Source organism: Lates calcarifer, linkage group LG6 (assembly GCF_001640805.2).
Source record: "Lates calcarifer isolate ASB-BC8 linkage group LG6, TLL_Latcal_v3, whole genome shotgun sequence".
In the NCBI taxonomy this organism is placed as follows: domain Eukaryota; kingdom Metazoa; phylum Chordata; class Actinopteri; family Centropomidae; genus Lates; species Lates calcarifer.
This window is the reverse complement of record NC_066838.1, coordinates 22,011,213-22,025,249: the sequence shown is the minus strand read 5'-3', so window position 1 is coordinate 22,025,249 and position 14,037 is coordinate 22,011,213. Positions and strand designations below refer to the sequence as shown.

General features: G+C 39.6%; 2 protein-coding genes across 2 annotated transcripts; one reads left to right on the top strand and one right to left on the bottom strand.

The window, feature by feature from the left end:
- On the top strand, positions 1-3,201 carry LOC108890500 (matrix metalloproteinase-19). The gene is made up of 9 exons (XM_018687371.2): positions 1-292; positions 921-1,009; positions 1,143-1,273; positions 1,352-1,564; positions 1,687-1,932; positions 2,012-2,113; positions 2,237-2,401; positions 2,536-2,663; positions 2,756-3,201. The coding sequence occupies exons 1-9, from the start codon at positions 176-178 to the stop codon at positions 2,993-2,995; spliced, it is 1,431 nt and encodes a 476-aa protein (XP_018542887.1). The 5' UTR covers positions 1-175; the 3' UTR covers positions 2,996-3,201.
- A 556-nt stretch (positions 3,202-3,757) lies between these two features.
- Positions 3,758-8,281, bottom strand: LOC108890501 (transmembrane protein 198). Its single transcript, XM_018687373.2, has 4 exons — positions 7,952-8,281; positions 5,546-6,121; positions 5,254-5,381; positions 3,758-4,414 (listed from the first exon to the last, which is right to left on the bottom strand). Exons 1-4 carry the CDS (start codon positions 8,097-8,099, stop codon positions 4,265-4,267), a joined length of 1,002 nt encoding a protein of 333 aa, XP_018542889.1. The 5' UTR covers positions 8,100-8,281; the 3' UTR covers positions 3,758-4,264.
- Positions 8,282-14,037: the final 5,756 nt, after the last annotated feature.

Sequence of the window (14,037 nt, the reverse complement as noted above, 5' to 3'; positions counted from 1 at the left end):
CTGAGACTTCAGCTCTGATACAGGGACCCCAGAGCGACTAATACACAGGAGATGGACATACATGGAGGAACTGACATCGTCAGTGATGCTTAGAAAAATCCAAATCTTGTTTGTCATTTGAGAAGAACAACTTGCTGTGCTGGGCCCAGTTGGGGAAAATTTGTATTTCTCAGTAATGGAAAAAGACCCAAACCAGAAAATGGGATATAGTCTGGAGTTAATGGTGCTTCTTGTTTTGATGACAACAGCTTCATCTATTGCTCTGAGCAGAGACGAATTTACAGAAGCAGTGGTAAGAAAATACGGAAAACATCATTTAGAATAAATGTTAAAGACTTTTAAGAAGTTTAGCAAACAAACTGCAGAGGAAAATCACTTGGAAACGGCAACTTGATTTTTAATTGTTTAAAGCTAACTAATGACACTGACAGCCGTTATAGACTATAATAATCAAATAAAAATTGTGCACTGTGGACAACAAAAAGTCTAAATAATAATGTCCATATGATTTTGTTTCACAGAAAGAGCAAAGTTTTTCAATTGTTAACCTTTACAAATGATCATGACCTTGTTTGTTTCATTGGGATGATTCAAATGGATCAAAATATCTTCGGATGATCCAGGCTAGAGTTACTTCTCAGGGTTGCTGTTTTGAAAAACGTTGTGGTGTCGTGCAGCGAATAACACCACCTATTCCCTCTAATAATATATAATAACATCACTGCCCATTATTACTGCCAAATACCTTGATAAACAAGAGCAAGAACTTCTCTGAGGCTTCGATATCTTGAGTAAAGATCAATAAAATAGTTTTCTACACTCATCACAAGTATCTTATTTAAGTAATATTTTGTTGCTGATACTTTCTAGTACACAAGCAAATGATATGACCACTGTTACACTGAGTACTCTCTCTTCAGGAGTATTTAAGGAAGTATGGTTATCTACACATCTCACTGGACAGTAAAGGCCAAAACCATGCACCAGAGGCGATAGCTGAAGCCACAAGGTGACTGTATTTCATCCATTTCCTCATTTGTAAAAGTAGATTAACATGTTTGCGTCTGATTCTACCTTTACTTCAGGTTTATTTGTTTAATTTGAATTTATACAAAGGTCATAATGTTTCCTTCACATGTCAGAATCTTTCAGAAAGTGACAAATCTGCAAGTATCTGGGGAACTAGATTTAGCCACACTGGCAATGATGAACAGACCTCGGTGTGGAGTCCAGGACTCTTTCAATAACAAATCTCTTCAATATCGAGTCATGGGTGAGTATATCACATATTCAGACTCCTCATAAAGTGCATGACATGTATTTTAAAATCAAATGTTTCCTGATTTAACAGGTTACTGGCGTAAGAAGATGCTGACCTACCGCATCTATAATTACACTCCCGACTTGGGTCAAGGAAAGACACGTTTGGCCATCCAGAGCGCGTTTAAGTACTGGAGTGATGTGTCTCCTTTAAGGTTCAAGGAGCTGCAGCGGGGAAGAGCAGACATTAAAATCTCCTTTCACAAGAAAGACAAGACGTGTCCAGTCCCCTTTGATGGCCGAGGTATGAGCAGCTGATGTTAAAATTAAACTGATACTCCCTGGATAACGTTTTGTGAGGTCAGTGACACTCAAAACAATGCATAATGAGATGCTGTAGTACTTCAGCTCTTGCTTCATCTTTAGGCCGTGTTTTAGCCCATGCTGATGCCCCAGAGTCAGGCATTGTGCACTTCGACGAAGACGAACTGTGGACAGAAGGGAAGAGCCACGGCTCCAACCTGAGGATTGTTGCAGCTCATGAGATTGGCCACGCTCTTGGCCTGGGCCACTCACAGTACTACAGCGCACTCATGGGACCCGTCTACAACGGATACCGCTCAGACTTCAAGCTGCACTCAGACGACATACGAGGGATCCAGGCTTTATATGGTAATGTCAGAAGAATCTTACGCTGCTATGATATGTATGAAGTCTAAATTATTCAATGTGCAGTGTTGTTCCTTTTCAGGAAAACCAGAGAATACTCTTTCACCCAGAAATCCAAGTGAGCCAGTGTCAGGAGGAGCTGTTGCAGATCCTTGCAAGGCCACACTGGATGCAGTTATGTTGGGTATAGGGAGTCTAATCCAGTCACAATGCACTCAGTATAAGAAAAAAATAAAACACGTCCCTGTTTCCCCTACAAGGAAATGTATCTACAGATATTTTTTTCTCCTGCTTTGTGTCCATGTAGGTCCCTTGCAGAAGACATATGTATTCAGCGGTCAGTACGTGTGGACGGTGTCCAGCTCTGGCTACAACTCTCCCATCCTGATCTCTGCGCTGTGGAAGGAGCTGCCAGGGAGCCTCAGTGCAGCTGTTCACTCCCAGCGGACCGGCAAGTCCTATTTTCTGAAAGGTGGATCAATTTCATAGTTTCAGACTTTCTCACGGGGGCATGATGTACAATACTGGCAGGGTCTGAACATTTTTAGAAAGCTCAGAAAATCATCAGAGTACATCTCTCTTTTCTCTCGAAATGTCCACTAACAGGAGACAAAGTATGGAGGTACACAGGATTCAAACTTGACAAGGGCTTTCCCAAACGCTTGACCAACATCCCTGCAAATATCGACTCAGCCTTGTATTTCAATAAGAACAAAAAACTGCTGTTTTTTAAAGTAAGTGCTAAAGATGATGGTTTTTTTAAATTTAATTTATTTGGTGGCATATGTTTTTTTTATGATACTAATAATGTGTCCTCTTACATTAGGGATCTGGATACTGGCAGTGGGATGAAATCGGTCCAACAGATTTCAGCTCATACCCTAAACCTATAGGGCAACTCTTCCACGGGGCACCCAGCAATATTGACGCTGCAATACAATGGACAAATGGTCATATATATGTGTTCAAAGGCGCTCAGTACTGGCGTGTAAACCAGAACCACCAAGCAGTAGAGAAGGCCTATCCTCTGGATGTCACCACACACTGGATGCAGTGTGATGACTGAGCCACCAGATGCCGCCAGAGATTCAACACAAATCCTGCAACAGTGATTGAGTTTAGCAACAGTGAGAGATCCTTATTTATTTGGAGCCTGACATATACTTTGAAAATGCACTGTATGAATCCTCTGTGAGAGGAATGAGAGCATTATTCTTCTTCTTTTTGGACAAAATTGGCATGAATTCAATAAAAGAATAAATATTTGCATAATGTGATGTTTCTTTTTTTGGGGCAGTTGGATATTATAAATTAAAAAGAAGCTATTAACAGACATTAAATGGAAAAAAAGACAAACTAAGACTTATGTTGTGTGATCAAACAAGATTAGATGTTGTTATCCACTGATACACTGCCCCACAGACACACAGCAGTAACTACAGAGGCAGAGAAGCTGAGAAAAAAAAAAGGTTTTCAGGCTGAATGTCAAACTGTAAAACACACAGACTGTAATTCTTTCATGTTATAGGTTTTTAGACTAAATATTTCACCTGAGAGACCCCACACAGTACCTATAAAATACAGATACAGCACTCTAACTACACCAATCAGCCACAGCATTAAAACCAGTCTTAATGTGTTTTTAATGTTTTAATGTCAGCCGGTGAAACCGAGTGATTCTTCTTTATTTTGCTTTTGAAATGTTTTTTAACATTTACCATTATCTCCAAATTGTCACTTTTTCCCCACTGTGGCTGTTTTATAAATTTTTGCTTTAAGACATTAACATAAGACAGTACAAAAAAAGCACACTATCAAACTGTGCAGCTGCTGTCAAATCAGTGGTTTATTAGTTTATCGTTCAACAATCCCTATCATATCCTTAATTTCATTGCATGTGCTGGTTTGATTTATTGCTTGTAAACATAAAAGTTGATTTCCAAAACTGTTAAAACCCAAACTATTCTAAACACATGTTTTTAGGTCTATGTTTGTATCCAGGAGAATGTAATAGAATATATGGTTGTTATTGAAGTGTGAAACACAGTGTCTGCGAGATAAACCATTCAAATTAAGTTGTGCTCATGAGCTTGATCACTGTGGATGTTGCCTTATTTCGTCCTGTCATCATTCAGAGGATGAGCTCCGAGCATCTCAGATCACACCATGTGCATGTTGATGATTATCTGTCGAAGCCGGTTAAAGTGGATTCACGGCAGCAGTCGAAACAGTTGAGCCGTTTCTGTGGAAGTGAAACATTTCAGAGATTCAGACTGTAATGTAATGGATTCCTCAGACGTGCGTAGTTTACAAATATTTGAAGCTGTGTTTCTTTTCAGACTGAAAACACATGGGAGGCAGCAGTCAGAGGCACCATGGAGCCCGTCTCAAAGTCAAAGTCAATTAGAGTGTGAGTGATAGTGCTGACGCTGCTGGTGGAGGAGCCTGTTCCCATCTGGCACTCCTGAAGCTTCTGGAGGTAACTCTGGAAGAGAAACAGGAGGAAGACACGTTGTTATGGTGCTGACCATTCACTGTAATCACACATAATCATGCAAAAAACAAACAAAAAAAAATCAAACATGATAAGCAGTGGTGGAAAGCTTTAGTTTCATGTCAATTTATAAGCTAAGTGAATAAGATTTTACTCACAAAGCATGATGGGTTAATAAAAAAATGATTCATCCTTTTAGATTAAAGTCTCCTCCAGCACATAAAACTGTTAAACTAACAAACTGCAACAGTAAAATGCTACTAACATGTTCATGAGCTGCAAACACAATTAACGAATTAGCCAATCGCCAAAAAAATCTACTTGCTCCTGTTTTGATAATCACACTTCATTTATCAAACATTTTCTGGTTCCATCTTCTCAAGTGTGGAGATTTGAGCTGTTTCTTTGACAGTAAAAGGAATATATTTGGGTTTTGGACTGTTGGCGAGACAAAACAAGACATTTGAAGATGTCACCTTGGGCTGTGGGAAATCACAGTTTCACTGTTATCCAACATTTAAAAGACAAACGATTAACTGACAGATTCATGGATAATTAGTCGCAGCCTTATATTAATACACTAGTTTTACTTAATCACAAATTAAGTAATTAATTATACAAATCTTTACTTGAGTGACATTTTTAAAGAAGACTTTTGTTTGTAATGGAGTATTTCTACAGTGTCTTAAAAGTACTGATGAGGCATTTTCTTTCTTTTGTCCAGTCGTGCAATCAAAAGAAGTTGAAAACACTCATTATTCCTTTCTGAATATATGAAACCTGAATAAAAAGCTTATACTGGATGATTCATTTTAATCTCAGTCACTGACCGGTGCCAGGACGTCTCCGGCGTAGCGTTTCAGGGGTGGAGGCCTGCGTCGACGGTGTGATTGAGGTCTTCTCCTGGGCTCTCTGTATTTCTGCTTCTTAGCGTATTTCTTTGTTTTTTTGTGTGCAGCTGTGATGTGTCAAAATGGGAAGAGCAAAAAAGAAACCATGAGTATGTCACATCACAGAAGGAGGTTTTTTTTTTTTTGTTTTTTTTTAAACTCTGAATGGCATCTAAAATGAAAACAGCCTGAGCTTGAACGCGTTATCAAGTGCAGATGGAACTGAACTCACCTTCTGTGTGTGATACTCCTTTGGCAGTAAACCTCCACTGCACTAACACACCTAGAAGACTCAGAGTGGGACAGATCCCAGTGATTGCCCAGTTAAACCAGCACAGAGGACGTGGGGCGACTTGACACAGCATATCATAGACCTGATCTGGCAGCACAAACGTCCCCACTAGGTAATCCACACACAGCATCACAGTGGTCGCTCCAAACACAGACGTGTAGAAGATGCTGAACAGTTTCTGCCACTGAAGTGAGGAGACAGCGGTGATGATGCTGGCAGCAAGTACGAAACTGAGAGGCACCCACACGGGAGTAAGGCTGTGAAACTGTCCGATGACGACAAGGATGGCGAGGGAGAGCAGGGTCCCCAGCTGCAGGCCGCTGAGGAGGAGTCCCATCGTGGACACCAGCATTGTCATCAGCCCACAGAGCACGCCCACGCCCAGGCTGATCCCCGCCTTGGTCTCCGTCCCCAGCTGGACGTCCAATACAGGCTCCTTGTGGTACAACAGGAGAACGGCTGCCGTGCCGGACATGAAGCCAGAGAAGAACATGACCATCTTGAAGCAGCGGTATCCTGGAGAGCCGATTAAAGACAAAGTCAGCAACTCATCCAAGCACACAAATCCCAAAATGAACTGCAGTATTTCACAGCTGCTTTGACAAACTGTCCTCACATAAACACACAAGACCCTTCAGGTTCGAATTGTTATTACTAAATGTACAATGAATCCACTGAATCAATGCAATATGTGTTTTCAGGCATCTCTCCTCATTTTCACCACATTACCCAGGTGCACTGCAGCACATCTGTGGCCACTATTGCTACAAGAAAGAAGAAAAGGATTGAAACTTATTTTTTCTTCGCTGCTATTTTTATAATCTTTGAGGAAATGACCATCACAGACCTTTTGAGTTTTGCAAAGCAATTTAAAAATCAATAAATAAACAAAGAATGGCATTCAGTCTGTTGTACAAACTCAGAGATGTCGACATCACAAATAAGTCTGATTTTTTTACTTCAAGACCCATCACACTATTTCCTGAGGAACTGATGAAAATGTTGATCTCACAGACCTTTAACCAGATCCAAGCCAAAATTTAAAGGGTTCTTCCCTGGTCTCTGCCCCCCCACACCAAATTCAGTTCAATGTCTTTTGCATGATTCTGCTGATAAATCAAGAGGTAATATATGCAACATACAACATACTGTATGTAGCAGTACTTTATGATGCAACGAAGAAGGACAGTGTGCTGAAAATAAACAAGTTCATTTTGACATTTGTGTTCAGAACCTAAAGGGCAAAAGTTCAGCCTGTTCTTTTTGGAAAATGCATTTGCCTAAAAACAAAGCATTGATCCTGAACACTCAGGTAAAGTGCACACACTACCAGATCTTTAACTGGTTCTTGACTTGAGACTTTCACTGAAATCTTTTAGCTACAACAGTGAGAGCTGCTCGGATGACACTGCTGATGGTGATGGGTCCCACACTGCTGTAACACATTTTATAAGCACATTTGTTCCAGTATTCATGTCCAGCTCCAACATCTGTCATTAACATTTTTATGTGAGTAATAAAACTACTCACTCAGAAGTAAAAATCTGATGTGAGACTTAACTCTGTCTGTTTTTCGTTATTTTTTTTTGTTGTCAGAATTGCAAATTACATGTGGACAACACCAACTCTGACAGTTCTTCACCTGCACCACTGAACACAGCTGGTTTTCCTTCGAATTATAAATTATTTACATTTACAAACTTCCCTCCCTGACCCTGATTTACTCTGGGAGTCTTGTTGAGAACACACAGACTTTTGGCAGCGTGTGTGTTTGCATAATGTCACATGTTTTAGGAAGCAGGTCCACAGGACACATAACTCCTACTCACGTTCACAGTCTGTGTTTATTGGATTTGTGTCCACATATTTTCTCAGTGAAAACACAGACAGAAATAATCCTGTGTTGAATTTCTTTTTGTGTTACAGCTCTATCTTTGGTGAATCTTCTTCTCAGCTCTAAAAACTGTTATTAGCAGAACCAGAGAAGCTGCTAATAAAAAATCTAAAATCACTGCCAAAACTCACACAAGCTTTTGTCAGGTTTAACACTATGACACTAGTGAGATGTCAGTCAGTGTGTAACAGGTGGTGGCTTCATATATGCTGCCTCTGTCAGATTCAGACTCATGACTACCCATCTGCCTCCTCCAGCTTATCCAGACTAAACCCCTGGCAGCCTTCAGACAACCTGCCACAGAGGGTTTAAGCCATCAGGTGAGCTAAATGAAACATGTCGAGTATGAAAACAGTAGCAAGATGCTGATTTAGTGACTTTAAAGGAGGAGAACACTGTTTTAAAAATGACTTCCTCTCACAAAGTTTAGCTCTGGTGTTACAGATACGTACCAAAGAAGCAGTAGATGAGGCCGAATGAAAGGCAAACGGAGCAGACAACGGATGGGATGACTTCATATTTCATATTAATCTCAAGCGTGCATATGTCCGCCTCGGCTAAGTTGGCTCCTGGCTCCTCATAGACCAAAGTGACTGCCATCTTGGAGGATTATTACTTTGCTTTCTATGTGGCTGAACTGGACACAAATCCGCTTTGTTCATTGAAGGAGGGAAACTGCAACGTCCTGCATGTGGTATCCAGGGAAAGAGGAAACTCCTGAACGAAGAACTTGTACAAAACACTTTCCTGTGTGCACCTGCAAAAAAAAGAAGAGAGCGTTTTCAACTCAAAAACGTGAATTCAGCTCTAGTTTTTCCTGGCTTCATGCTAACTACTTATTAATCATCAAGTCTTATGACCATCCTGGGAGGAAACCCTGTCCAAGTGTTACTTGAATTTAATATAAAACACCGTTGTGCTTGCAGATGACACTTTAGTTGTTATTTATGAGAACATATGAGAGGATATAACTTTTTCCCACGTGCAAACATCTGTTCAGGAACCAGAGAAGGAAACTGGGGATCCCCTCTGAGTTTCTCTTTCCTGGTCCTTTTGTTCAAGAGCAGGATGCAGACGAGGAAATGACCTGGTGGTTTAGTGCCATCGTCATACAGGCTTATTGTTCTGGGAATGTGGTTAGGTACTTTGTTTACAGAACAATATAATAAAAACAAACAGCTCAACAGTATTAGAAGATATTCAAAAGCCTAATAAAGACAGTAACAACCAGCGATGGAAGAAGTTCTCAGATATTTTACTTAAGTAGAAGTTAAGGTACTATCACTGAATTATACTTAAAATACCAAAAGTAAAGGTATTAATTATGCAGAGAGGCCGATTTCAGAATAATGCACATTATATTACTGGAGTGTATAACTACTGAGGCATTTATTGTACATCAATTTATTGTTGTAGCAGGTAAAGGTGGAGATCATTTTAGCTTGTGATCACTTAAGTCTTATTTCAAACTATAATAATACATCATGTTTAATTTGTTAACCATGTTTTGTGTTATTAATGTGAATCTGCAAAGAAATTAGAGTTATCAAATAAATGCAGTGCAGTAAAATGTACAATATTTGCCTCTGAGTTGTTGTGGAACAGAAGTATAAAGTCACCAACTTTCTACCAGTGCTTTGCATCACTTCTAAACAGAAGTAAATCAATATAAACTTTAATATTTTTAACTCGAGTGGAGCAAAAAGCTCTGTCTGTGTACAGGCATGCATCATGTTTACACACTCCTCTTATCTTGGCTCAGTACTACAACTGTCTACAGCTCCAGTGTGTATTACTGTGAGGACCTTATAAGCCGTTCAGGCAGATACCATGGTCAGCAAATGGAATTAGAGGAGCTTTAGCAGGTGAGTGATCCTCCCGTCTGTTTATGTCGACTGTGTCCTCTTGTAAAGGTGAGTGTAAAACTCAAAGACACTTACACTTTCTACTCTTTCAAAATAAAAATGAATACTCTGCAGAGGATGAAAAGCTACTGAAATAATTCCCTTTTTATTAGTTTCGTGATGTTCTGTCATGAAAAATGTTATTTAAATTACTTTTTTCTGCAGTAAGTGACAGTATCATCATCTAGAGGAATCAGAGAATTTCTTAACAAAAGATACAACAGATAATCTCTGACATATGAAAACATAAAATAAAGAAATAATATATCTGTGGCCTACCTGGAGTGAGGCATATCTTCACAGAGTTGTTATCACAGGAAGAAAAGTGTCTTCATTGGCAGTTTGTCCAGTGAAACCCAACAGGGACCGAGTTTATCTGTGATGTGCAGGTGAGACTCCGAGTCCGACGCACTCGTCTGTGCTCATGTGAACAGCTGACGCCTGACTCTGAGAGAGAGAGAGACCATCTGCCCCCAGCGACAGTACGAAGCTGCTGCCAAATCCAAGGCTGAGCCAGCTGAGAGTTCAGCTCTCACTTCCCATGACCCCACCAGAGCCTCGACTTTATCACTTCAGAGGTTTATTTTAACTCAGTGGCACTTTTCATGAAGGTTGTAGTCGGCTTGAGGTGAAGAGATGTGAATCCTGATTTAACTCCTAAAACTTTCTCATTCAGTCCATTTGTTATGGATTTATTTGGTTGTAAGGTCGGCAGCGGTCGACTGTGGATTTTTATTTTTATTTTATTTTTTTGACAGACATTCATGGTCCCAAAGGGATAAATCATACTGACTTTGGTGACTACCACCATTAGGTTGAAATTTGTGCTTGAGTTTGAAATGAAATGAAATTTTGCTATCGATGTGGGTTGCTTTAAATATTGCTGGCACAAGGTATTGTCCTCTATCCTGTTATTTATTCCCTATGTGATGGCTGTATCCACATGGAGCAGGTCACAGCAACTAGGGCTGCAATTGAAAAGTCGCAGCCCTAGTTTCTGTTGGATTCTTTGCACTTAAGTCACATAAAACACAACCCCACTTTGAGTTACCGTGTCTGCTGCATCAGTCCTTCCTGGTTCAGTCCTTCCTGGTTCTGGCCAAACAGGTGGCAGAGGGTGGAGCTCTCTTAAATACAAAGGCTCAGTAAGTGGACCACACCATCAGCTGCAGCAGCACAGGGGGGAATTTTGTTTCTCTGTATTGGGTTTTGGTTATTGTCCACCTCATGTCTCCCCTTTTCATTTCAAGTGGTCTGATCAGCCACTATATATGTCTCCCTCATGTCTCATTAGTTCACAGTCTATTGGAAGTATTTTTTGAGTAGAGGCATGTTTGTTTGACCTCTTTTAGGAGCCCACTTAATGATTAAAGCTGCATATTTTCATTCTTTTGTATTTTTTTTAATGCTTAAGGGTAAAATAACCTGTGTTTGCTTGGTCCATAACACCTTAGCGTTTAAGAAATTCACCACTCAGATACTTCCATGTCATTTCACTCAGTCAGGAACCTTTCTAAGCAAAAAAAAGACTTTTCAATCGCAGCTCTAGTTGCTGTGACCTGCTCCATCTCTGTCTATGCAACAGTTGCTCCCCTCTTCATCCCTGGCAACCCAGAACCTCAGCACAGGTACTGGTATACTGTAAAATACAGACAAATTTACCTGGTGCTGGTTAAAGGTCTGCAAGTTTGTTAGCATTAGCCACCACATGCTAATTTGTTAAAGTCAAATTGATGTGTTTTCATTCTTCTGAATCACACTTTTCATTTGTTTCTTCTCTTAAAAGACAAAAAGTCTTATTTAAACACTTTAAAAGGGAGATTTGTAGCACAATAATATTTTGGACAATTAAGCAGAACTCTGATATAAAAACTGTGAGTCTCTGGCCACAGTCTTTAACAGAGCATGAAAGACCTCACATCCAGTCGCAGCCTGAATTATGGCACAAACACAAACAGCAAATGTCAGGAGGGGAAAGAGCAGATTAATAATGACAGCAGCGATTGTCGTATAACTGCAGGGACACCGAGCTGCAATAAGGTTGATGTGGACAGTGAAATGGAGCTGTCTGCCAGAGTTAAGCTCTTCTTGTGAGAAGTGTAATAAAGACATCACCGGCCTGTCGTCCTTTCATCCTTTCATCAGTCAAATATGTCTCTCTATTGTCTGCCACATCAAAGGAGAGCAGGCTTTTTAAAAGTTGAGAGATGAGGTAAAAACTGACAGAAGTGCTTTGTGGGAAATAGTGGACAGCTCATTTAATTTATTTTTAGTCGTGCTGGCGGCTCTAGGGTCAGTTTGGTCCAGAATGAAATATTTCAACAACTATTGCATTGATTACCATGAAATTTTGTGCAGGTATTTATTCTACAGACTGTGGTGACCCCTTGACTTTTCCTCTAGCGCCACCATGAGGCTGACATCTGTGAGGTTCAGGCATTCATGTTTTCTTGGGATGAATTGAAATAATTTTATTTTATATTATTATTATATTATTTTCATTGTTTCCTGCCAAAAATGATTTTTATTTTTCTACTCTTTTTGTTGTTGTTGAAGATAATTGATATAATGGGGATGAATCTTTTGTGAGAAAAGGGAAAAACCTATATATACAGTTATTTCTTGTTCCTCCTCCTCCGTCTTCTTCCTCCTCCTCTTCTCCTCCTCCCTCTTCGTCTTCTCCCTCTTCCTCCCTCGTGTTTTTCTTCCTGTTATCTCTTCTTCGTCTTTGTCTTCCTCTCCTCCTTCTTCTTCTTCCATCTTCTTGTTCTCCTCCTTCCTCTCCTCCCTCTCCTCTCTCCTCCTCCTTCTTCCTCTTCAGTCTTTTACTTCACTTTCTTCTCTTCTCTTTTGTTCCCTCTCCTCCTCCTCCTTTTCCTCCCTCTTCACAAAATAATAAATATTTAGGGTTTGAAAGTGTAATAGAGGAGACTCCTCTCCTCTGAGCACATATGAAATATGCATTAATGACACACTGTTGATAGCCCTGTTGCTCCCTGAAATATTAAAACATCCAGTAATCGATTCATGAGATCTCTGTGTGTGTGACTCTTTATGACGTTTTTGATTGCAGAGCAGAGAGTATTGATCAGTACTGACCATTTCACCTCTGTACATGAAATGTGTTTTTCACCTGAATGGTTTGAAGACAGATTAAACAGAGGTTATATTGACACTATGAATTTAAAAAAGAGAGAGAGAGAGAGAGCAAATAAAGTCAGATGATTCAGATGTCTCACCCAAAATTTCTGAGAGGACTCTCCTCTGGTTTTATGACCAGTGTGTGAGGCCTAATGCTTTATATACACTGCCTCTACAGAAGAATAAATAGCTTTATCATGTGATCATTAAATGCACAGCTCTTTTCTGCAGGTGACGTATCTTCATCATCAGTCAGAAATATGGATAGTCAGGCTTCTACTAAACACAGAGGATGTACGCACAACCACTCGGCTCCGAGATTATCCATTTGTTAGATGCAGATTTTATTCAAGGAGGACTTCCAGGTCCTTCTGCCTCACATTATGCAACAGTGTGATATAGGATGTGCATACATACCAAGAGGCCATTAGGGTGAATTGTAGAAACATATGCAGAACACACTGCTCACTTTTCTGACCATCGCAGCACGTTTTAATTCAGTTTACTCAAGTTCTTACAGGTACCTCACACACACTGGAAAAACTCCAACTCACATTCTTTGGCATTCATGATAATTAGTGGTTTTTAGGTGTTGTAAAATTTAATTATCAGCATTTAAAGTAAAACACTGAAATTGTGGCAACTAATGAAACTTCTCTCTTATTTTAGCAAATATTTTAATTTTAATTTTGGATTTCAATCTGTGATTTATTACGACCAGAGAGAGGCGTGCGTACTTGTGTTTGTCTAATTGTTATTAGTTATTTAGAAACATTGTTAGCTTATTTATATATACTTCCCCAGAAATCATTTTTCTATGATTAAAAGTCAGATAATATAAACTGCTAAACTGAAAATGGTTGCAACGTACAGATTTGAGTTACTTTAAGAGTAAATTAACAAGATTAATAAAATAATGTTACTTGAACTTAAACTAAGTTGACAGAGGAGGAAGAGATTGAATTTTAAAAAATGCGGTGAGTTTCTTCACCTTTTCATTTTTTCAGTGCAGTTCAGGTTTTTCTGAGCACTGGATATTTTTAATGGCTGTAAATGCAACATCTGAGACAATAATATTGACTTAAAACCAAAACATGCAGAGAGAGAAGTTCAAAGTCCGCCGTGATAACCACTAATCAATGCCAAAGTGTTTGCTGTGGCTGTAAAGATGAAAGCTTTGCTCATCTCCTGAAGCTTTCATTCACGTGTGTGTTTTATCATCACCCATGTTTTAAGGCGAAAGCCGTATTTATAAATAAATACAGCGCCCCAAACAAGATAAAACCATGTATTGACTCAAAATGTGCTCCTACATTTAATGTATGAAACATTCAGCTCAGAATAGATGTGGAACCTCTGCTCGTAATGGTTTCTGTATATATACTCTAGACTTTTCTGGAAGGTTTTTTTTATCCAAAATCAATCGACACGTTCAAAGAGCACAGCTCAAACATGTTTACTGTGTGATACCCTCACAGGGCTGAAACATGTTA